The sequence below is a fragment of the Bufo gargarizans genome, chromosome 9, assembly GCF_014858855.1.
Source record: "Bufo gargarizans isolate SCDJY-AF-19 chromosome 9, ASM1485885v1, whole genome shotgun sequence".
NCBI classification, from domain to species: Eukaryota; Metazoa; Chordata; class Amphibia; order Anura; family Bufonidae; genus Bufo; species Bufo gargarizans.
In genome coordinates this window covers 183,412,751-183,438,750 of record NC_058088.1, presented here as the reverse complement: position 1 = coordinate 183,438,750, position 26,000 = coordinate 183,412,751, and the positions used below count along the sequence as shown (strand labels likewise).

At 46.0% G+C, this 26,000-nt stretch overlaps 1 protein-coding gene across 11 annotated transcripts in view; it reads right to left on the bottom strand.

Moving 5' to 3' along the window:
* The window catches only part of LOC122919421 (beta-1,4-galactosyltransferase galt-1-like), a 71,437-nt gene that overhangs the window by 6,279 nt on the left and 39,158 nt on the right, over nt 1-26,000 (bottom strand). For 2 of the 11 annotated variants that reach the window (XM_044268434.1, XM_044268441.1), the window contains exon 2: nt 4,455-4,567. In XM_044268434.1, the coding sequence (XP_044124369.1) occupies nt 4,455-4,466 (12 nt within the window). In that variant the 5' untranslated portion in view covers nt 4,467-4,567. Of the gene's footprint in view, nt 1-4,454; nt 4,575-6,228; nt 6,812-16,928; nt 17,043-18,632; nt 18,795-26,000 lie in introns of those variants that run through there. The other 9 variants (XM_044268437.1, XM_044268443.1, XM_044268435.1 and 6 more) reach the window with 8 other exon arrangements.

Below are 26,000 nucleotides of genomic sequence, written 5' to 3'. Positions count from 1 at the left end.
ATTAGGAGTTTTGATCCATAAACACAGGGGCGTAACTACCATAGCGGCTGCTATGGCGTCCAGGGCAAGAGGGGGCCCAGTCTTAGTTGGTCTTATCTCCTCTTCTACTGGGGGTGAAAACTTGGTCAGGACTCTACCCAACAACTTTTAGCAAATGAGGCAGTAGAATAAATGGCCCAAGGGTCATTGAAAAGGGTTTAGGCAGAAACCCTTCTGTCCAATGTGGGGGGCCTGGTTTGATCCTTGCTGTGGGGCCCTTACTTCTCTATGTACGCCACTGCATAAACCCAATGGGTTTATCAGGTATTACTGATTACTGAGGCTGGTTTCTCGAGTGACCAGATCTTTTAATAAAATCAAAATAAAGTCATAAAATGACTCACTGGTCAGCGGCCCATCTCCCCATATAAACAATAGATCTGCAGCAGACAACATGCAAACTGAATGGGGATGAATTCATAAAGAAGATACACGACGCGTTTCGGTCCGCGCTAGCCTTTTTCAACTGATCCATTGATTTCCACATGGTCAAACCCTCCAGGACTTCCAAAATTAGCCTTAGCAATTTTTAGAAGTTCCAGATCAGTGGATGGAGCGGTGGCCGTGCATGTGCAGTGTCCTCCACCACTGCTATGGGACTTCTGAACAAGCACGCCATTCATTTTGGAGCCCTGTTCTTCAGAGGTGGAACATGCACCTACCAGACACTTATAGCATATCCTATCAGTAGGGTATAAATGTCCCAGATGAGAATATCCCTTTAAGCTACAAAAGCACTCTAAGTTTCATTGGTGGCACAATGCTACATCACTACATTGAAACCAATCTAGGAGAACCTCACGTGGATGATGGGCTATGCCAACGACCCTAAGGACATGTCTGTCACAGACCATCCTGCCTCTTAGCTTGTAGGAAATCCTTAATAACTTGCGAAACCAAATGGGATTCATTTAGTACACGGCCTGTGGCCATAAAGAAATGTGCAGGGTGAATTTTGTTTTGTTTCCGTTGCGGGGGGACTTTCATTAAGCCAAGGGCCCGCCCGCTATTGTTGAGCAGATTTCCTGTTTCATTGGAAGATACGGCTGACAAGTCTTCAGAGAAAAATTTGCTAGAATTAATCTACGCTCAGTGGTGATCAACAATCACAGGCAACCAGCTCATACCGCTCATCGAAAGTGACACCATTGTATAAACTAGCTAAAATTTTAACTCTGTTTTTGCTTCCTGCAGCAACATTTTTTGGCAGCAAAGTTCTTGAAACGTGGGAGCAACCTGGCCCCATGGGTAGGTCCTGGTATTTCAGTAATAGTTTTCAGACAACTGTTTCCATATGACACAATAGACGAGAGCCGTCTAGTGTCTGAAGGAATGTATCCCGAGGGCGTAAATGCTTTGATAAAACTTAAAGAGTCAAAGCCCATCAGACGTTTTTTTTTTTTTCTTCTTACGTTATTATTTTAAGCTAGAAACTCTCAATTTATGGAGTTCAGCTCTGTTCTTGTTATGATTGGGCTCAGTGCTCCCAACGCTAAAATAAATAGTAGGGATATAGAACATGAGCCGCCATCCCCATCACCAGGCAAAGAAAGCAGATCTAGCTGAACCGTTTCAGAACGTCTGGATCTAAAAAATAACACAAAGTATAAAATATAGGAAAATGTCCGTGTTGCGTTTCTCTCCCTCCTTTCACACATCCGGAATGGAAGATGTATTCCCATTAGAGACAATGGGGGCATATCGCTAGGATATGCCCCTATTGTCTGTGATGGCAAAACCCCTTTAAGGGCTCATGCACATAAACGTCGTTAGGGTTCGCCTCCGAACTACATTTTTTTGTGGCTCGGTTGCGGACCCGTTCACTTCAAAGATGCGGACAGCACTCCGTGTCCTGTCCACATCCGTTGCCCAGCAAAAAAGATAGAAGGCGTCCTATTCTTGTCCGTTTTGCGGACAAGAATAGGCATTTGTATTACGGGCGGCCCGTTGCATTCTGCGAATTGCAATTTGCGGACCACAAAACGCGGCGCGGTCTTGTGCATGAGCCCTTAACGGGGGTTTTCCATGAGTTTTATACTGATGAGCTGATCCGGGACCCCCCAACCGATCAGCTGTTTGAGAAAACATTAGCACTCGCGCCTCGGTTTTCTCCGTGCAAAGTCACGTCCATCAGTCACAGACGCAGATCGGTTGCATTCAAGTGAATGGGGCTGAGCTGCAATACCAAGCACAACCACTATTCAATGTGCGGTGCTGTGCTTGATAAGCAGAGAGAAGGACATGGCGCTACTCCGGGCGCCGCTGCCTTCTCAAGCACCCAGGTGTTGGACCTCCACCGATCACCTAGGACAGGGATGGCCAACCTGCGGCTCTCCAGCTGTTCTAAAACTGCGGCTCTTCTGGGCATGCTGGGAGTTGTAGTTTTTCAACAGCTGGAGAGCCTCAGGTTGGCCATCCCTGACCTAGGAGGAGGATAGGCCATCAGTCAAAAAAACACTTGGAAAACCCCTTTAAATGACCAGTGCGTATAGTGGTTTTTCCACTGACCCCCAGTGGAGAACACGGATAGCGCACGTCTCATTGGGTATCCTAGTCAATATAATCATCAAATGCTAAAATCCAGCATTCTTGTAATATTTTGCTTTCGTTTTCATTTGTTTGCATGATGGAAACCGTCAGCAAACTGCAGCTGATAGATCCGTCGTGACTCGTGCCTATTAACCGTCTCCTTAATAAGCTGCGCTGAAAGATACAGTTAAAATCACAAAAAAGCAGAGTTAAAATAAATAAAGGACATAAAGCAAAAGTCCGCTGTATCAGCAGCAGATTGATGACAGTTTCCTGGCAGCAACAGACTTTTTCTACAGAAACCAGTAATAGAACTAAAAAAAGTACCAGAAAATAGCAAACTTTTTCTGGAGGACATACAGTATAACAAAGATGCCATATTTATGGACGGTGCCCGGAAGAGGTCATAAACCCCATCATTAAAAAAAGGAAATAAATATACACTTTTTCAAGAATTTTTCTCAAAATAAAAAATGCAACTACTTTTGTAAATTGTTTCAAATAATAACACAGTTGTGTATCCATCTTCCCGTGCAGACTCATGTGTCTCCATGGCAACAGACTACAAATAAACCCTGTGGGTAGTCAGATTCTGCTTAACCATATTCTACTCCCTTGCTAACCTACAGAAAAAGGGTGGGACGGATGGAAGAGGGTAACGTATGACTTCGGGGGTTCACACTGTTTGTAGGCGGATAACACGCAAATACAGAGGTCTGCATAGGAGCTGTGTACACAAAACGGGAGCATTTAGTGCTAGATATAGATGAAAGGCGTTTTAAATATTGATGACCTATCCACAGGATATCTTTTGATAGGTGGGGGTGTCCGACTCCTGACTCCTCCACCAATCAGCTTCCTCGACTTGTGGCGTTAGATCCATGTCCTTTGTGCTGCTCAGTTCAATTCAAGTGAATGGGATTGAGCCGCAATACCAAGCACAACCACTACCTAATGTATGGCGCTATGCTTGGCGTGCTATGAAGGGCTCATGCACACGAACGTATTTTTTGTCCAAGTCCGTTCCGTTTTTTTGGCGGAACCATTCATTTCAATGGGGCTGCAAAAAAAAAAAAAAATGGAAATGTCTCCGTGCGCATTACTTGTCTGTTAGAACATGTCCTATTCTTGTTTGTTTTGTTTTTGTGAACAGGCACTGTTACAATAGATCCGCAAAAAAAAAAAATGATGCAACACGGACGCCACATGGATGTAATCAGTTTATTTTTTTTGCAGAACGCATTTTATTTCCGGTTTGCGGAAACGGAAGTTACGCCGTGTGCATTCCGTTTCCATATGTCCATTAAAAAAAATAGAACTTGCCCTATTATTGTCCGCATTACGGACAAGGATAGGACTTTTCTATTAGGGGCCGGAAGTTCCGTTCCGCAAAATACGGAATTCACACGGATGTCATCCGTTTTTATTGCGGACTGCAAAATACATACGTTTGTGTGCATGAGCCCTTAGTCTGAGAGCTGAGACACCTCCCAACATCTGATCATTGACGGTGCTGGGAGTCGAACCCCCCCCACGATCAGACATCGATGACAAATCTCAAGGATATGTGAATCCTGGAAAACCCCTTTAAGCTCGAACTACATTGTATTGCAAGTCGTGTAAATCAAGCATCCTCAAACTGCGGCCCTCCAGCTGTTGTAAAACTACAACTCCCACAATGCCCTGCTGTAGGATGATACCTGTAGGCTGTTCGGGCATGCTGGGAGTTGTAGTTTTGCAACAGCTGGAGGGCCGCAGTTTGAGGGTGCCTGTGTAAATGAATGAAAAATGACAAAAATGGCACGCATACCAACATGCACAACATCCCGAGGCTGCACCAGCAAACCTACAGGAGATCAGAAAGGCAATGGCTTGGACCAGATTACCTGAAAAGGCATGTCACCCACTATGACAGAAGATTTGCTTTGTCCAGAGTTGGAGCCGCTTCCTCCAATTGAATGCACTGTATTGTTTTTCAGGAATGGTTTGCAGCCCCTTCCTGTTCACTGACAACACGGAAATAAATGGATTTAGTGCACATCAACACTGATCGGATATTATCGTGCAGTATAAAGTCAGAGTACACTATTACTAACTGTCTAAAAAATTCTATGTGAGTGAAAAATAAGCTTATGTTAGAGCATACCATCCCTACCGCATGTGATACTCATAATGTAATCACTGGGCAATATGCTATTTATCGACTGCGTTGACCAAGTATGGGATGAATGTAAAACGTATGTATCATTTAGGACAGTGAAAAATAAGCTTATGTTAGAGCGGGAATACCAATAATTTGTATCTAGGACACTGGCTGACTTGTTCCATGTGCGCTCGGCAGCTGAAGGCATCTGTGTCGGTCCCATGGTCATATGTGGCCGCATTGCTGAGAAAAATAATGTTTTAATATATGCAAATGAGCCTCTAGGAGCAACGGGGGCGTTACCGTTACACCGAGAGGCTCTGCTCTCTCTGCATCTGCCGCGTCCTCTGCACTGTGATTGACAGGAACAGGCAGTGTAAACGTGATCACACCTGGTCCTGTCAAAGTGGAGGAGGCGCGTCAGTTACAGAGAGAGCCTCTAGGAGTAATGGTAACGCCCCCGTTGCTCCTAGAGGCTCATTTGCATATAGTAAAACAACATTTTTCTCAGCAATGCGGGCACATATGTACATGGGACCGACACAGATGTCTTCAGCTGCCAAGTGCACATGTAACAGGTCAGCCAGTGTCATAGGTACAAAACTGCTGACATATGGACTGCTAAAGCATACCAGCTCTAGCAGATGTGCTGCATATATGATACCTACTGATATTATATTGCAATATATTCCTTACAAGCAATGCGGAATATGTTGGCGCTATATAAATGATTATTATTCTGATTATTATTAATAAAAATTGCAATTTGTTCAAAAATGGGTAAAGAAATTATTGGTTTTGTAAAATCTATTCTATCACTCAGGTCAGTAAAATATAAGCTTATGTCAGAGCATAATATTTCCAACAGATACGGCATGTATATCCAATAATATTTCTGGGTAATATCCTGCATTTGCCTAAATTGGGATTAATTTGCTGCTAAAGTCCAAAAACAGTATTTACTTAGGTCAGAGAAGGATAAGCTCACGTTAGAGCATAGCGGCTCTACCAGACACGGCACGTGTGATCCTGCTGCGCAATGTGTTCACCACAAACCACAAATAAATTGGTTATATGCACATTACAAAAAAGATATACTTATGTCAATCGATCATAAGCCTATGTTAGAGCATACTAGGTCTACGTTATGGAGAGAGAGATTTATGTTTCTGTCAATCAATCAAAAGCCTATATTAGAGCATGCTAGGTCTACATTATGGAGAGAGAATTATGCTTATGTCAATCAATCATAAGCCTATGTTAGAGCATGCTAGGTCTACATTGGGGAGAGAGAGATTTTTGCTTCTGTCAATACAATTATAAGCCTATGTTAACTAGGGCTACGTTGGAGAGAGAGATATTTTTGCTTCTGTCAATCAATTATAAGCCTATGTTAGAGCATGCTAGGTCTACATTATGGAGAGAGAATTATGTTTAGGTCAATCAATCATAAGCCTATGTTAGAGCATGCTAGGTTTACGTTATGGAGAGACTGTCTAGTGATGGAGGACACTAACCTACACTGAGAATCCGAGGCAGCAGAGACAGTTCTTCTACTTACAGCTATGGCCTTGGGTAGAGCAGGAGACAGTGCCAACACTAGGATCCTGTCACTCTGGATCTGCCCCGTTCTGGGTTTGCAGGACATGTGCACTCTAATGCGACAGAAGTCAGATGTCTACCTGGTGCATGTGCACCCACTACGTCACAACTCCAATTACGATGCCTCTGCGGTGTTCATTGCATCCTCCGATTTTAGCCACAAAACTCAGGAAACAGGCCCTGCAGACACGCAACGTTCACACTTCAAGAAGTGTAGAAAAAAATTCACGTGCAATTTGACTTTCCAGCGCCCCTGTGTGTGCGAACAGGAAGGAAGTCAGCAAAGATGGCGGTAATTGCATCGCGAGTAATTTATCACTTTTTTGTGTCATTAACCTTGGGTGACTAGCATGTGCTATACTAAACCCAAAAGCCCCAGGCGTGTGTAAACACGTGCTCTACCACTAGGAGGCGCTACTATACCAAAGTGACTTAAAGTGACTCTAAAGTCAATTTTCTCCATTTTCTGTCCAGTTGAATACAGTCGATTGCTCTCAGTTATCAGCCACATAAGGCTGGAAAATGGATGCGTGTGGGCAGAATACTGTCTGCATTGCAGCCTCTGTGACTAATATTAGCCGCTGGACTTGTGCACATTAATAGGTTGACCACTTTTCTTACAGAGCTTCTCTCAGGCTTGCAGATATTGGAGCTGGACCCCCTCCCCCCTATCAGACAATTATGGTATAAAAAGTTGCGCAAGGATGTGGTCTACCACAAACCCTCTCCAAATGGAGATAAGACCCCACAAACCTTCTCCAACTCTCAGGAGACCCTGCAAACCTCAGGGGAAAATGGCCTCCCTTTGTTTTTGGAGGGCATGTCTTGCCCGTGCCTTCTTCATGCTAAGGTTACCACCCCAGCCTCCACCATGAGCTGTAGCCGAGAAGGGAGAATTGGGTTTGCCGGTGGGTGAAAAATTTGGTGGCCACACAGATCCCACTCCCGCAAACCTCACACCCATAAAAATATAGATGATTGCCAGCTAGATCCACCGTTTTTCAGCAGGATCAGGTGCTAACCTAATGTGTATGGGGAGCTCCCCGGCAGGGGACACAAAGATCGGGTGTGTAAGGGGTTTTCCGAGATTTTTATACTGATAACTTATCCTCTGATCGGCGGGGGTCCGACAACTGGGACCCTCGCCGATCAGCTGTTTGAGAAGGCTCCGAAGCTTGCAGTAGCTTAGCTTAGCCTAGACCAGTGTTGGCTAACCTCCGGAACTCTAGATGAGGAGAAACTACGACTCCCAGCCTGCTCCAGTCATTTCTATGAAAGTGTGCAAGCTGGAATGCCGGAGGTTAGCCATCACTGTGACGTCATTGGAGCATGTTGAATGAGGTTGAGCTGCGATACCAAGCATACCGACTGTACAATGTACTACAAGATAATTTAGACTAGCACATTCATGGTCACAGGTGCATATCCATAAAGCAGGCATACAGAGAACTAATAAAAGCATGGCTGCACAACATTTCACATGCAAACAATAGAACTGAGAAATGGGGATCATTCTAGTATTATACCTACTATAAATGAAAAAATAGAAGCTCTTTGCGCTCATTTTTGATCAAACGCGTGTTGGGCCCATCTACCTGCGTCAAGGTGGCTTCCGCAGATGGGTCCCTAACACTAACAGAACTGCCTGTCTTGGACTTACCTAAGTCAATGTATACAATGTACGGCGCTTTGATTGGTGAGCAGAGAGAAGGCCGCGCGCGCTCAACTGCGAACGCCGGTGCCTTCTCAAACAGGCTGATAGGCGGGGGTCCCGGGTGTCAGACCCACACCGACAAGCTACTTATCAGTATAAAAGACCCCTTTAATTCAGTGCACATGTTCTCCAGCAGGCAGCTTAATCCTTTCGTACACCTCAGCCGAAGCGGTGTATGGGCAGCCGTCAATGTGTAATCCCAGAAAACACTCTGCGGCGGACAGCAAAATTACAAATAAGATTCTCTAAACCTCTACGTTTTTGCAAAACTGCATAAATAGCAATTCCCCAAGACAGCACTGAGAATATTACTTTCCTATATGTACTTACACACGTTACATTGTATCATTATGACAATACCTTTGTAGCATAAGAAGAGCAGCAGGAAGGGTTAAGGACTTTCCTTTTCGGAACCCAATACCGTTTACCATTAACATATTAAAGGAGTGAAGTCCCCGGCTGCCCCCCCCCCCACCCCCCACATTACACGCTGAGCTGTGACTCTGCTTTACATTTACTTTCTTCATAGAGTGATGGCCGAATTTCAACCCCCGTTTCCTCCCCATTTCCTTCTATTAGATCACAGAGGAGGCTTCACATCGGGCCCATTGTTATACCGCCAAATATCGGACATCTGGGCCGCGGATGTGATGATAATCTCACTCTCTGATTGGATAGATGGTCCATCAGAGAGGATGCTCCTGGTGTTAAAGGGGCTCTCTAGATTAATAAAAAAAAAACACACTGATTAAAGGGGGTGTCTATTAAAGAAAACCTGACATTTGAGGCCACCCCTCCCCCACACTCCGAAGACTGGGGGGGGGGGGGGTTACATTTGGGAAATGAATGGCTTTCTCTGAGATAATTAGCCGGACCCCCTGATGAGCACATGAATAGGACCCCATCCCATTAGAAAGGCTTAAAGAGCTTGTCCAGGATCGACTCAAGATTTTAGTTAGATCCTTACACAAGAACCATCCAGTCAAGCGCTCTGGCTGCATCTGGCGATCTTCCGATCCTGGGCTGCGGACGGATGCGCCAGTTCAGCCAATGACCAGCCTCAACATTAAAGTGTCTCCAAACTGCATTTCATTGCGGGGTCACGTGCCGCTTGCTAGGGGGTAATCCTAGACAACCCCTGTAAGGCCCCCTGAACACAACCGTATCCGTTTTTCAGGTCTGAAAAATGCTGCAATTTTCGCAGGGCCTGCTGTAAAAAGGCCTATTCTTTTCTGCAAAACGGACAAGAACAGGACGGATTCTATAATTTGCGGCGAGGTCATCCCGCGTGCTGTCCCTTTTTAATTTTTTTGAGAACCCATAGAAATGAACGGGTCCGTGTATGATCTGCAAAAAAATACGGTCATGTGCCTAAAGGCTCATGCATACGAACGCATGCAGCCCGTGCCCGTATTGTGGCCCGCAAACAGCGGGCACAGGCCATTTGAGTGGGTCTGCAATCCGCAAGATACAGAGAAGTGTGGCGCGGCGGCACGGAGCACTTCCGTGGAAATTCAGTCCGTGCCTCCGCGCCGCCCCAAAAAAAAAAGAACACGTTTTTTTGGGTTTTTTTTGCGGTGCGGGCCGAATCTTGCGGATCGCTGACCCGTTCAAGTGAATGGGTCTGCATCCGCAAACAACGGGCACAACACAGCCGCTGCCTGTGCATTGTGGACCGCAACATGGGCACATCTGAATGGCTGGCATGCAATACCTCATTTCTCCTGCAGTGGGCGTATGGAGAAAGGAGAGATCCCACCAGACTGAAGAAAGCTCCAGCTGTCCTTTACACCCACTGCAGGAGAAATGAGGTATTGCATGCCAGCCATTCAGAAGAATGGCCTACCATGTAAAGCATGGACAAGCCAGATCCTCCAGGGCACGGGAGGAGGTCCCACTTTCCACCCCTTTAAGCTGAGCGTTGAGCGCTCTACATGCTCACACTTTGAAAAATGTGTATTTCATTTCTGAGAAAGCAGAACTAGAGGACCTGAAAGATGCCATCTGATTACAGAAGAAGATGCTCAGAGCTCTCCGCAGGCTTCATCTGTCGGCCCATAGACCCATCGTCTTCGGATATCAAGTACCCATTGGGTATAATAGGCCACGTCAAACCACGTCAGCCCATAGCAGCATGCTGGAATATAGCTTGAGCAGGGGCGTAGCGTGGGGGGGGCCGGAGGGGCCGTTGCCCCGGGCGCCAAATTGCAGGGGGCGCCAGGCAGCCGAAATTTCAATGAGGGCTACGGGAGCCTATGGCTCCCGTCCCCTCCGTTATGCCCCATAGGCTTCAGGCCTAGTGGCCTGAAGCCTATAAGGCAGTAGAGCGATGCAGGACTCGGTCACGATAACCTCACTGTGACCTCCTGCGTCGGGTCTCGCGAGATGACGCGGCGCAGGAAGGCACAGTGAGGCGTTCGTGACCGCCTGCGGCGGGAACAAGCAGGGATGGAGATGGGTAAGTATTTTTTTTTTATGTTACCTTTCCTAATTGCAGTGCAGAGGCTCTGGGGGCAGTATGGGGGGTGGGAGAGGACTGGAGCAGAAAGGCTATGGCATTGGCATAGTAATAAGAGGGGGCGATTATATTAGCAAAGAGGGGGACATTACATTAGCAAAGAGGGGGACATTACATTAGCAAAGAGGGGGACATTACATTAGCAAAGAGGGGGCCAGTACATTATTAATAAAAAGGGGGGCATTATATTAATAATAAAGAGGGGGCCAGTACATTACTATTAATATAATGGCCCCCTCTTCATTATTAATGTATTGGCCCCCTCTTTATTATTAATGTATTGGCCCCCTCTTTATTATTAATGTAATGACCCCCTCTTTATTATTCATGTAATGACCCCCTCTTTGTTATTCATGTAATTACCCCCTCTTTGTTATTCATGTAATGGCCCCCTCTTTGTTATTCATGTAATGGCCCCCTCTTTGTTATTAATGTGATGGCCCCCTCTTTATTATTAATGTAATGGCCCCTCTTTATTATTAATATAATGACCCCCTCTTTATTATTAATATAATGACCCCCTCTTTATTATTAATGTAATGGCCCCTCTTTGCTAATATAATGGCCCCCTCTTTTTATTAATGTATTGGCCCCCTCGTTGTTATTAATATAATGGCCCCCTCTTTATTATTAATGTAATGGCCCCTCTTTATTATTAATATAATGGCCCCTCTTTATTATTAATGTAATGGCCCCCTCTTTATTATTAATGTATTGGCCCCCGATTTATTATTAATATAATGGCCCCCTCTTTTTATTAATGTAATGGCCCCCTCTTTATTATTAATGTAATGGCCCCTCTTTATTATTAATGTAATGGCCCCCTCTTTATTATTAATGTAATGACCCCCTCTTTATTATTAATATAATGGCCCCCTCTTTATTATTAATGTAATGGCCCCCTCTTTATTATTAATGTAATGGCCCCCTCTTTATTATTAATGTATTGGCCCCCGATTTATTATTAATATAATGGCCCCCTCTTTTTATTAATGTAATGGCCCCCTCTTTTTATTAATGTAATGGCCCCCGATTTATTATTAATGTAATGGCCCCTCTTTATTATTAATGTAATGGCCCCCTCTTTATTATTAATGTAATGACCCCCTCTTTATTATTAATGTAATGGCCCCCTCTTTATTATTAATGTAATGGCCCCTCTTTATTATTAATGTAATGGCCCCTCTTTATTATTAATGTACTGGCCCCCTCTTTATTATTAATGTAATGACCCCCTCTTTATTATTAATGTAATGACCCCCTCTTTACTAATATAATGGCCCCCTCTTTGTTATTAAAGAGGGGGCCAGTACATTAATAATAAAGAGGGGGGCCATTATAATATACAGGGGGAATAATATTATGGGGAATGAAAGCTATCTGTCTGGCTCTAGCTCAGTATTGGGGGGCAGCAGGATGACAGTGTTGAGATACCAGGAAGGAGAGCATGATAGTAAAGTGAGGAACCTAAATTTTTTTCGGTGAAACTCTGCAGAGACGAGAAGCGGCTGAAAGAAGTTATCATGGTGGTCTTATCTCTGAATGAAGACGTCGAGGAGAGTCTACATCACAGAAGACGTCACTGGATGTAACAGGTATGGTGCAGTATTCTACTGTAATAATAATGTCCATCCACATATCTGTTTCATGGTAGGGTTGGGGGAGAAGATTGAGAATTTGGCCCATACTGCCGCATTCTGGCCCCAGACTTCAGGTCACACTGTGTGTGTTCAGAATTCTGGGGCCTCACACCCATCTACTACATTATCTGTACTCAGAGAGTTATCTCTGTGTTATCTGAGGTGTTACATAGGACTGCTAGTGATCTACTATAGTATCTGTTAAAAGTGGCGTGCCTGGGGTAGGCGCGGGGGGGGGGCGCAATTTTTGGCTTGCCCCGGGTGCTGGCAACCCACGCTACGCCACTGAGCTTGAGTAAAAAGTTTAAAGACTGAAGACTGGAATGATAAAAATGTGTAACTTCCGCCCCGTGCAGACATTTGCAAATAACCGTCGTTATAAATTTACCTTCTTGCAAAATTACGAGCGTTAAAGGGGCTTCTCCTCACGGGATGCTATGTGGTTACCAAAGTGGGGATCCGACCACTGGAACCATCCGTGTGGAGGGGAACGCAAGGGACCATCGCCCAGTTTCACAAGGAGACATGGAACCATTGGTTCATATACAATCATGCCTGGCATCTGAAACATGGCACCCCCTATATGCCTCCTAATGGTGCCCACTGCCAACCTCACTGTGTAAGGGGAGCTCCAATTACCGGTAGGTAGGTGCTTCTCCTACATAGCTGAGAGGGTATACATTTTGGGGTGTGCTCACACGTTTCAGATCTAAAATGTGGTGTGAACACGCCCTTAGATAGCGGTCGGCCAAAAGGCTCTCCCCCCCCCAACTGCCCTGTACACATGGTCAGGCGTCCATGTATTCTGATGGGGAGAGGAGCTTTTTATATTTATTTTTTATTTTATTTATGTAAATAAATAGTATTTGTGTCTATAGTATCTATCACTTTACGTTTTTCCCGTTCTTTTAATGTATATAAAAAACATATGACATCCCAAAAACGCAGTCCTCTGAATTAAACGTCATGAAAAACAGCATGGAACAGATTCAGCCTCCCCAGTCCCCACATATGTGCGGACTGGTGAGGCTGTATCCGTTCCATGTCAAAACATAATTTCAGGCGGACTTCCCCTTTAAATTTCCAGCGCTTTCATGGGTATATTTCATGGAATGACCTACAGGTATCGTGGGTATGACTGGGTTCAGAGGGGTGAGCGCGAGACGACAGGTTGCACCTAGCAGAGCAACAGGAGCGGGCCCAGGGGTTGGGCTGAGCGCGCGCGCGCATGTGTTGTCGGTGGGGAGAGAGGAGAAAGATGCTTCCACACACTTCTGGTGGTGACTTACCATGGGTCCTTATTACCTCCAAGCAGGGCCGCCATCAGGGGGGTACAGCCGATACCCCAGTAAGGGGCCCAGACCCTGGGGGGGGCCCGGGCAGTTCCAATGTAAAAAAAAAAAAAAAAAAAAAAAAAAAATTTTTTTTTTTTTTTTTTTTTTTTTTTTTTTTACCCCCTCTCATTTGTCAGTGACTTGAGTTGAACTTTATTGCATCGCTAGAGGGGGGCAATTGATCATTCCTTGCTAGTGATGTCCAGTTCATGAACGAATCATTCATTTGAATCGATTTAGTTCACTGAACCGGAGGAGTCGATTCCTCTGACTGAGCCGATCCGTGTGAAACAGCTCCTCAGTCTGAGTCAGTGAGTCACAGCACACAATAGCAGAGCCGCTGGCAGCAGGGAGGGGAGGGACTCGGGAGGAGTGTAATCTGATCCTAGAGTGGAAGCTGCTTCTGCCAGCCCCTCCCCTCCCCGCCCACCAACCAATCAGAGCTGAGGCAAGGGAAGCACTAGCAGCTCTGAGTCTGAGTCACACTGTGCAGGGAGTCTAGGAAAGAATCGAATGAGTCTCAGGTTAAAAGAATATAAAGATCCGACTTAGGCCTCATGCACACGACCGTTGTGTGCATCCGTGGCCGTTGTGCCGTTTTCCGTTTTTTTCGCGGACCCATTGACTTTCAATGGGTCCGGGGAAAAATCGGAAAATGCACCGTTTGGCAGCCGCATCCGTGATCCGTGTTTCCTGGCCGTGAAAAAAATTATGACCTGTCCTATTTTTTTCACGGCCAACGGTTCACGGACCCATTCAAGTCAATGGGTCCGTGAAAAAACACGGATGCACACAAGATTGTCATCCGCGTCCGTGATCCGTGTCCGTGATCCGTGTCCGTTTTTTCCTATCATTTCAATGGCAAACTTGACTTAGATTTTTCTTTTTATTTTTCATGTCCGTGGATCCTCCAAAAATCAAGGAGGACCCACGGACGAAAAAACGGACACGGATCACGGACCTACGAACCCCGTTTTTGCGGACCTTAAAAAAAAACGGTCGTGTGCATGAGGCCTTAGTAAGAGACTCATTCGATTCTTTGAGTTAAAAGAGCCGTGAGTCACTAGAACAGTTTACACTGAGGCTGATGCTTTTGTTGCAGCAGTGATAAGATTAAGGGACAGGAGCAGAGAGATAAGAGAAGTGACAGATGACTGTTGCTCAGAAGCCATGAGATTTTAAGGCTACTTTCACACTAGCGGCAGGACGGATCCGACAGGCTGTTCACCCTGTCAGATCCGTCCTGCCGTTATTTCGCCGGACCACCGCTCCGTCCCCATTGACTATAATGGGGACGGGGGTGGAGCTCCGTCCCAGCACGGCAGTGCATGGCGAAAGGCCGCCGGACTAAAAGTACTGCATGTCCAACTTGTTGTGTGGTCTTTGCTCAGGGGTAAAATGCAAAGCTGTTTTTTGCATTATCCCACAGGGCCATGATCCTCCATCATTGTTATTAACCCCTCCCTTGCCAGCCCACCCAGCCCTTTTTAGCTTTGTGTTCAGCTTTGAAAAAAATGTTTAGGCCATGAAGGGGTTAATTAAGTGTTGGAGGGGGTGGGGGGTGTTATTGTGTATATTGTGTTTGGGATCCATTTAACAAGTTTGACCAGTTGGGTTTGAGAGTGGTTGAGTGTCAGTGTCATCCACAGATTCCCCCATAACAGTGTGTCATCCACAGATTCCCCCATAACAGTGTGTCATCCACAGATCCCCCATAACAGTGTCATCCACAGATCCCCATAACAGTGTCATCCACAGATCCCCATAACAGTGTCATCCACAGATTCCTCATAACAGTGCGTCATCCAGAGATTCCTCATAACAGTGTGTCATCCACAGATTCCCCCATAACAGTGTGTCATCCACAGATCCCCCATAACAATGTCATCCACAGATTCCCCCATAACAGTGTGTCATCCACAGATCCCCCATAACAGTGTCATCCACAGATCCCCCATAACAGTGTGTCATCCACAGATCCCCCATAACAGTGTCATCCACAGATTCCCCCATAACAGTGTGTCATCCACAGATCCCCCATAACAGTGTCATCCACAGATCCCCCATAACATTGTGTCATCCACAGATCCCCCATAACAGTGTCATCCACAGATCCCCCATAACAGTGTGTCATCCACAGATTCCCCCATAACAGTGTGTCATCCACAGATCCCCCATAACAGTGTCATCCACAGATTCCCCCATAACAGTGTGTCATCCACAGATTCCCCCATAGCAGTGTCATCCACAGATTCCCCCATAACAGTGTGTCATCCACAGATTCCCCCATAACAGTGTGTCATCCACAGATTCCCCCATAACAGTGTGTCATCCACAGATTCCCCCATAACAGTGTGTCATCCACAGATCCCCCATAACAGTGTGTCATCCACAGATCCCCCATAACAGTGTGTCATCCACAGATCCCCCATAACAGTGTGTCATCCACAGATTCCCCCATAACAGTGTGTCATCCACAGATCCCCCATAACTGTGTCATCCACAGATTCCCCCATAACAGTGTCATCCACAGATCCCCCATAACAGTGTCATCCACAGATTCCCCCATAACAGTGTGTCATCCACATATTCCCCCCATAAGAGTAAGTCCTCCACAGATTCCGCCCATAACAGTACGTCATCCACAGATCCCCCCATAACACTGTAACAGTAAACCTTGTGCTTTTTTTTTTTTTTTTAAATGTGCCAGGGGAAGATTGCTAGGGCAGATTAGAACAGGTAGTGTAGTTAGTGTTAGTGGAGGGTCCTGCTTAAAAGAGTCTACCTTGTCGTGGTAGGAGGCTTCATATTATTTGGTCAAAAATTTATTCCTTACTGAAATCACTGATTATCACTTTTTACTGTCTTTGTAGTTGTAAAAAAATTATGAAATTGGGGGTAGGTCCTTGGGGGTGGAGGGGAGGTGGAGTCAGGATGGATTCTAAAGGGGCGGGGTAGGAGGGGGGGCCCAGGCCTTGAGCTGTGTAAGGGGCCCCAAAATTTCTGATGGCAGCCCTGCCTCCAAGTCCCAAGACTGAGAGCCATGCCCGCTGGGCTTTATGGAGGTCTCCATCAGCAGTGAGCGTCCTGCATACGGTTTTACCATCAGTTCATTATATAGTGCTGTATGCAGTAAGCTCCCCCTAGTGGTGGCTGCAGGTGGCCAGAACTGGATAATCTAAAGAAATGTCTATGTAAGCTCTACATATGTAACACTATAAAGGATATATATATAAATTTATATTTTGATATATTATTATTTTGTATTTTTTTTTAAAAGCAAGCATTGTTAATAAGGCTGCTGGGTGGATTGATGGTTATTCAGACCATAAATCTCCCCTCAGAGCAGCAATCCGTGTACTCGTCCAGTTTCCAGCGATGTGCTGGCATTGTGCTGTACAATACTCACCTGGCATCAGCGAATACCTGCTCTTGATGCTGATGTTAATATCCTGTCCTAAATGTATTTAACATGCTGCTCCGCTCCTTGTGGTGTAATAAAGTGTTTGCCCTTGGACGCTGGGGCTGGATATTTCCGCCAAAGTAATATACGGTAATTTCAGAATGGGACGGACACAGAAAAACTCACTTACTGGTGGAAAAACAGCAGCCGAGCTAAAGGTCACTCTGTGTGTACACAGCCTGGATTTCAGAACTGGCTCACAGGTTATTCGGCCGCACCAGCATCGCACACTTTTTCCTATCCGTAGCATATACATGTATACTGCATATTACATATGAGTACATGTCTACGGAGGAGCATTTAAAGCACCCGTCTAGAAAAAACCTTACAGAGGACCGTCACCTCTCCTGACTTGTCTATTTTAGTAAATACTTTCCTCAAGTAATAACAATTCTATGATATGCCATTCCTCTGTTATTCCTGCTAGAAATTATGAAAGAAGTAATAGCAGTTTGTAGTGAAGGTCCAGAGGGGTGTCACCAGTTGGGAATGTGTCCCTGCACAGTGTGATATCCAATCAGTCAGATTGTGCAGGGACACAACTGGTAACACCCACCTGGACCTTAACTGAATACTGCTAGCAATTCATTCATAACTTATAGCAGTAGTAATAAAGGAACGGTACAACATAGAGTCATATGAATAGATGCTCCTTATTACATGGGGAATGCAAGTAGTTACTAAAACAGACATGTCAGGAGAGGTGACAGGTTCTCTTCAAAGTGGTCCTGCCACACGTTTACATGGTTCTGCCGCTGGGACCCGCACCTATATCGAGAACGGAGCCCCGCAAGTAAAGGAGGGTGCACTGCGCATGCGCAGCCGCCCTCTATTCATTTTCTATGGGGCCGGCGAAAATAGCAGAGCGCTGGCTTAGTGGAGGCCGGACCGGAGTCCTCCAGCCACCACCTTGCGGTGCTCTGTTCTCGATATAGGTGCGGGTCCCGGCGGTCCTCTAAGCTATATATAAATCTGCGGCCCTCCAGCTGTTGCAAAACTACAACTCCCAGCATGCCCTAACAGCTGTAGGCTGTCCAGGCATGCTGGGAATTGTAGTCTTGCAACAGCTGGAGTGCCGCAGGTTGGGCATCCCTGTTCTAGATGCGGATCCAATGCAATCCGCACCCATTAAGGGTGGCCACTGCTAGTACTAGTAGTACCGGGTTTATTACTTCTCTCTTTCTCACTGATTTCCCTTGCCTTTTGTCATATTTAGTTATAGCACTTTTTTTTTTAGCTATGGCACTATGTTCATGAAACAGGCAGCTCAGGCTGAACAACATTGATCATTCTTTAAAAAAAACATGTGACTGCACTACTGAAATCTAAGACTGGGTTTCCACATTCCGTTTTTTTTTTTTAGGGCAGTTTCTGAAGCCACAGCCGGGAAGGGATGACACCGAGGGGACACGTATAAGGGGAGGACTGAGGCCCGAATGTGAATCCACTTCTGGTTTTGGCTTCAAAAACTGCATTAATAACCTGAAGGTGGAAACTCAGACTCAGGACAGCATCAGCCCAGGGGTTCTGCCGCGGATTCCACTTCAAAGACACATTGGATTCCTTCCACCGTGTGGACTTTACCCTCGGAGGGCGGTAAAGCGTGAGCATTTGGGGGTCCGGGAGGAAATTTTGCAAATCATTACTCACCTCCTGATGGACAGCAGAAGCGTAGCCGAGCGAGGTCCACGTATCACCCCCCACAAGAATCTGTTAGTGTGAAACTACTTCCCCGAGATAATTTCCTGAGACAAAATGTTTCCGAGTGAAAACAACACCTGACGAGGACGAGAAGAGGATGTGAAACCACACGGCCTGTAACACTCCGTTCACGTGACGGTTTTTGTCTCCATTTACAGGGGTTTTACGGGTCCTCGATAATGATGGCCTATCTTCAATATAGCTCATCAATATCTGATCGATGGAGGTCCAACTCCTGGTACACCCGCCGATTAGCCGATTGAAGAGTCGTGGTGCTCCGGTGAGCGCTGCAGCCTCCTCACAGCTTACCGAGAACAGCGCCGCCCATTGTATAGTGGCTGTGCTTGGTATTGCAGCCCAGGACCATTCACTTGAATAGGACTAGACCAATCCGTGCTGGCAGAGTGAGCCCCAGCAGAACCAAATACCACAGTGCAGCACAATATACCGCCCCAGCAGAACCAAATACCACAGTGCAGCACAATATACTGCCCCAGCAGAACCAAATAACACAGTGCAGCACAATATACTGCCCCAGCAGAACCAAATAACACAGTGCAGCACAATATACTGCCCCAGCAGAACCAAATACCACAGTGCAGCACAATATACTGCCCCAGCAGAACCAAATACCACAGTGCAGCACAATATACCGCCCCAGCAGAACCAAATACCACAGTGCAGGACAATATACCGCCCCAGCAGAACCAAATACCACAGTGCAGCACAGTAGACCGCCTCAGCAGAACCAAATACCAGAGTGCAGCACAATATACCGCCTCAGCAGAACCAAATACCAGAGTGCAGCACAATATACCGCCCCAGCAGAACCAGATACCACAGTGCAGCACAATATACCGCCCCAGCAGAACCAGATACCACAGTGCAGCACAATATACTGCCCCAGCGGAACCAAATACCACAGTGCAGCACAATATACTGCCCCAGCAGAACCAGATGCCACAGTGCAGCACAATATACTGCCCCAGCAGAACCAAATACCACAGTGCAGCACAAAATACTGCCCCAGCAGATACAAATACCACAGTGCAGCACAATATACCGCCCCAGCAGAACCAAATACCACAGTGCAGCACAATATACTGCCCCAGCGGAACCAAATACCACAGTGCAGCACAATATACTGCCCCAGCAGAACCAGATGCCACAGTGCAGCACAATATACTGCCCCAGCAGAACCAAATACCACAGTGCAGCACAAAATACCGCCCCAGCAGAACCAAATACCACAGTGCAGCACAATATACCGCCCCAGCAGAACCAAATACCACAGTGCAGCACAATATACTGCCCCAGCAGAACCAAATACCACAGTGCAGCACAATATTCCGCCCCAGCAGAACCAAATACCACAGTGCAGCACAATATACCGCCCCAGCAGAACCAAATACCACAGTGCAGCACAATATACCGCCCCAGCAGAACCAAATACCACAGTGCAGCACAGTAGACCGCCTCAGCAGAACCAAATACCAGAGTGCGGCACAATATACTGCCCCAGCAGAACCAAATACCACAGTGCAGCGCAATATACTGCCCCAGCAGAACCAAATACCACAGTGCAGCACAATATACCGCCCCAGCAGAACCAGATACCACAGTGCAGCACAATATACTGCCCCAGCAGAACCAAATACCACAGTGCAGCACAAAATACTGCCCCAGCAGATACAAATACCACAGTGCAGCACAAAATACTGCCCCAGCAGAACCAAATACCACAGTGCAGCACAATATACCGCCCCAGCAGAACCAAATACCACAGTTCAGCACAATATACCGCCCCAGCAGAACCAAATACCACAGTGCAGCACAAAATACCGCCCCAGCAGATACAAATACCACAGTGCAGCACAAAATACTGCCCCAGCAGATACAAATACCACAGTGCAGCACAAAATACCGCCCCAGCAGAACCAAATACCACAGTGCAGCACAAAATACTGCCCCAGCAGAACCAAATACCACAGTGCAGCACAATATACTGCCCCAGCAGATACAAATACCACAGTGCAGCACAAAATACTGCCTCATCAGATGAAAATATCACAGTGTAACACATACTACTGCCCCAGCAGAACCAAATAACACAGTGCAGCACAATATACTGCCCCAGCAGAACCAAATAACACAATGCAGAACGAAATTACTTCTTAAACTTCCAACAGGATCAATAGAGGAATAAGATAATATAGATATACGTAATGATACTCCAGAATTATTACTCAGGGAACACAAATAATTACTAAAACAGACATGTCAGGGGAGGTGACAGGTCCTCTTACTTATAATAGGTGTAGGTACAGCAACTGACAGCTGAGGGCCCCAATTACCTGGTAAAGAGATGGCGACACATCAGTCTCTGCTGAACTACAGGGCCATATACACAAGAATAGTGTTAGCAGAAACCACTGATTTCGGCAGGACCAGCCTATCAGCTATTGCAGGGATCAGCAACCTTCAGCACTCCAGCTGCTGTGAAACTACAACTCCCAGCATGCAAACATGCTCGGCTGTTCTTCTAACTCCCATAGAAGTGAATGGGAGTTGTAGTTTCAGAACACCTGGCGCGCCGGAGGTTGCTGATCCCTGAGCTCATGTGTAGCAGACGTCAGGAGTGAGAAGTATGGGACTGCTGGACTTCAACATGTCCAGTCCTTTTACCGCAGAAGAGGCTTATTCTCTTCTTCCCACAGAGAGAACCGAGCATGCATGTGTATGGGGAGGTTGGGAGAGACACTGTCAGTCAGACGTTCTATCCGCTGACAGCACTTTAGGTATGGCCAGCCTCTGGGGGTATTCACGCACCCTTGTCCGTTTTGTGGACCGCAAACCACGGACACCGTGAATGCACCCTTGCAGAAAATGGAGCTCCGCTGATACTGGGGAAGGGAGGGAGTCCCAGTTGCTGTATTTCCTCCAGTCGCACCTTTATGATGTCTGATTGGCACGTCATAAAATTTCACAGCTTTTATCCAGCCATAAAAATTCCTAAGTAAACCTAATGCATCGGAAATCAAAAAGCTTCTTTTTTTTTTTTGCAATATTTTTTTTGCATTTACCACACAAGACACAATATTTTCTCATCATCCCATTAAAAGCAACGTAGGCAAAAATATTCTCAGCAGATAATTAATCCGGAGAGATTTATTATTTAAAGGCTTGTGGATCAGGGAGCGGCTGCTGACACGGACGCTGCTCTCACTTATCAGCGCTGATTTCTGGAAAGCTCAGGGCTTTTATTCAAACCACGGCGGATAGAACGGGATGACAATAGCGCAGGAGCCGCTCCTGGCCGCTTTCCCTCTGGCCTTTTTGCCTCTTCCCTGTTTATGAACCACTTCCAAACTAGGCACATTCCAGTCCTTGCCACCCTGGACCAGGGCACTGTGTATGATGCGGCGTTGGGGGGGAGGGGGTCAAATTAAAGAAAAATCTTCATCTGTTGGGACGGACACTGTACTATCATATCAAAGAAGAAAACCCTGGCAGATACTAACTTTGGGGTGAAATATACTTCTTTAAAAAAAATCGCCGATCGTAGACATTAGCTCTATGTGCCTGCTGTTTAAAACATTAGAAACCCAACGGCTATGACGCCCGCTGAATGATTTTTAAACCCAGGACTTCCGCCCAAGGGGTTAAAGTGTTTGGCTCACGAGTAAATTTGTGTTATCATGTCAAAAAAGCAAACCCTGGCAGATACTGACTTGGGATGAAATATACTTCTTTAAAAATCGCCGATCGTAGACATTAGCTCTATGTGCCTGCTGTTTAAAACATTAGAAACCCAACGGCTATGACGCCCGCTGAATGATTTTTAAACCCAGGACTTCCGCCGAAGGGGTTAAAGGGTTTGGCTCACAAACAAAATTGTGTTATCATGTCAAAGATGCAAACCCTGGCAGATATTGACCAAGTATGAAATATATATCTGTAAAAATCGCCGACCGTAGACATTATCTCCGTGTGTCTACTGTTTAAAACATTAGAAACCCAGACGCTTACTGCACGATTTTTAAACCCAGAACTTCCGCCGAAGAGGTTTAAGGATTGGCTCACGAACCAAATTGTGTTATGTCAAAGAAGCAAACCCTAGCACAGGGATCAGCAACCGCCAACACTCCAGCTGTGGTGAAACTACGACTCCCAGCATGCTCCCAGCATGTGCCATTCACTTCACTGGGAGGTGTGCATGCTGGGAGTTGTAGTTTCTCCACAGCTGGAGTGCCGAAGGTTGCTGATCCCTGCCCTAGCAGATACTGACTTGGGATGAAATATACTTCTGTAAAAATTGCCAATCGTAGACATTAGCTCCATTAGCTCCACACAGTGGCTATGAGGCACGCTGAGCGATTTTTAAACCCAGGACTTCCGCCGAAGGGGTTAAAGGGTTTGGCTCACGAATAAATTTGTGTTATGTCAAAAAAGCAAACCCTGGCAGAAATTGACTTGGGATGAAATATACTTCTTTAAAAATCGCCGATCGTAGACATCAGCTCCATGTGTCTGCTATTTAAAACATTAGAAACACAGATGCTCACTGCACGATTTTTAAACCAAGAACTTCCGCCAAAGAGGTTTAAGGGTTTGGCTCACGAACCAAACTGTCTTATCATGTCAAAAAAACAAACCCTGGCAGATACTGACTTGGGATGAAATATACTTCTGTAAAAATCGTCGATCGTAGACATTAGCTCCATGTGTCTGCTTTTTAAAACATTAGAAACCCAGCGGCTATGAGGCACGCTGAACGATTTATAAACTAGGACTTCTGCTGAAGAGGTTAAAGGGTTGGCTCACGAACCAAATTGTGTTATCATGTCCAAGAAGCAAACCCTGTCAGATACTGACTTGGGATGAAATATACTTCTGTAGAAATCACCAATCGTAGACATTAGCTTTGTGTGTCTGCTGTTTAGAACATTAGAAACCCGGCAACTATGAAACCGCTGCACGGTTTTTAAACCAAGGATTTCCACCGGAGGGGTTAAAGGGTTTGAGATTTATAAAAAATGGTGCACTACAATGGTAAATGCAATTGACAATATATGGCTAAACTCTCACACTGATATTAAAATGAGACTTTTGCTAATATATTCTTATGTCAAGAACATACCGGAGCTCGCCCACCCCGTCAAGGTATCTCAAAGTGGCCCGGGACCTAAAGCTAACCTACCTGTGTCGTATGGGCAGTTACAGGGGCATAAGGTCCGACACACAGCGAACAACTCCCAGTTACCTCCATCGTAAAATCACACATACAATGGGAGTAGGGAGGACGCTGTGAATCGCACCTACCACTGACTCATGTGACGCCGGCCGCACAGGTGCACCTGAATGTTACCCATAGATAAAAATCAAGGCACATGCAAACCTGGAGTTGCCACACCTCCAGGCATGCATGTACAAACAGAATATCAGAATAAAGTGGTCTTAAAAGGCATAAAAATGCTCAAAATCCCATATGTTGTTGCGCATTTCTAACCGGGGGAGCAAATCCTGCACATGTGGTCCATTACTAACAGCAATTCCCAGCAAAAATGCATACAATGGAGGATGCCCACAGCGGACCACATGTACCACAAAGACATCCTACACAGGATAGCCAAATGTGTGGATGCGATTGGCTATATAAAACAGATTTACAAAAGATGGTGCACAACAACGGGACCTAACGCTAATCTACCTGTTCCATATGGGCAATTACAGGGGCATAAGGTCCGACACACAACTCCCAGTTACCTCCAGTGTGAAATCACACAAACAATGGGATTAGGGAGAAGGCTGTGAGTCGCACCTACCACTGACTCATATGACGCAGGCGGCACAGGTGCACCTGAATGTTACCCATAGTGTGGAGGTGGCAGCAGCAGCATCAGGAGGCCACAGAGTGGCACAATGACATTGTGGAGGTGGCAGCAGCAGCATGAGGAGACCACAGAGTGGCACAATGACAGAGTGTGAAGGTGGCAGCAGCAGCATCAGGAGGCCACAGAGTGGCAAGGTGACAGTGTTGAGGTAGCAGCAGCATCAGATGACCACAGAGTGGCAAGGTGACAGTGTGGAGGTGGCAGCAGCATCAAGAGATCACAGAGTGGCAAGGTGACATAGTGTGGAGGTGGCAGCAGCATCAGGAGACCATAGAGTGACCTGGTGACAGAGTGGGGAGGTCGGTGGCAATACCAGTACCAGCTGAAGATGGTGGGTGAAAGAAGGAGAACTTGGCATCAGATGTGTGGCATCAGGCAGGTGGCAGCATCAGAATAGTAGCTGAGGCAGGTAGCCAGAAGAACCCAGTCTCTTTTGTCAAAGTGTTTGTGTGGCACCATGGATGATCTAGTCTGATGCATCAGTCATTGGTGGGTGGAAATCCTGGCTGATCCACGCCTGATTCATCTTGACAAAGGTCAATCTCTCCACATTTTGGGTGGACAGGCGAGTTCTTCTTGGGTTAACTATGGCCCCCGCCGCACTAAACACCTCCTCTGATGCCACACTACTGGCCAAGCAGGACAGCTTTTCCAAAGGCAAACTCTGCCAGTTGCGGCCACAAATAACGTCGCCTCCTCAAAGGGCCTGAGCAAACGGTAGGTGTCACGCATGAGCTGCCACTGGCTGACAGCGAAGTTACACAGGGGAGTACTCCTGTCCGCTTGGATCATCAAGAAATCGTTCGTAAAGTCGGTCCTACATATGAAGGGTGGAAACGTCACATATCAGCCTATGTTGGGGGACGCTGTTCTGCCGCTGCAGCTCAAGGAGGGTGTGCTTTGTGGTGTACGAGTGGCTGAAGTGCATGCAAAGTTTCCTGGCCATTTTTAGGATGTCTTGCAGATGGGTGGAAGACTTCAAGAACCGCTTGACAACCAGACTGAACACGTGTGCCATGCAGGGCGCATGGCTCAGCCCTCCTTGACGCAGCGCCCACACCATGTTCTTCCCGCTGTTGGTCAACCTTGGTTGCGATTTTGAGTTGTCGCTGAGAAAGAAATCTAATCCAGTCTTTCTTTTTTTTTAAACCATATTTTATTTTATTTTCATAGAAAAGGATACAATTGTAAAGTTATACAAAGCAATTTTCATGTAATATAACATTTTTAAACACAACATATCCCTTTAAATCCCTCCCTCCATCCTCTTTATCCCCCCGTTATCTCCGGTGCAATGAAATTACAGTAAGAGACATATGCAAGATATGTAAAAAAAAAAAAAAAAACACGTGTAAGAAAGTGTGAGAAATGCAAAGAATAAAAAAGAAATGCAAGAAATAAAATACTATATTATATTTGGTGT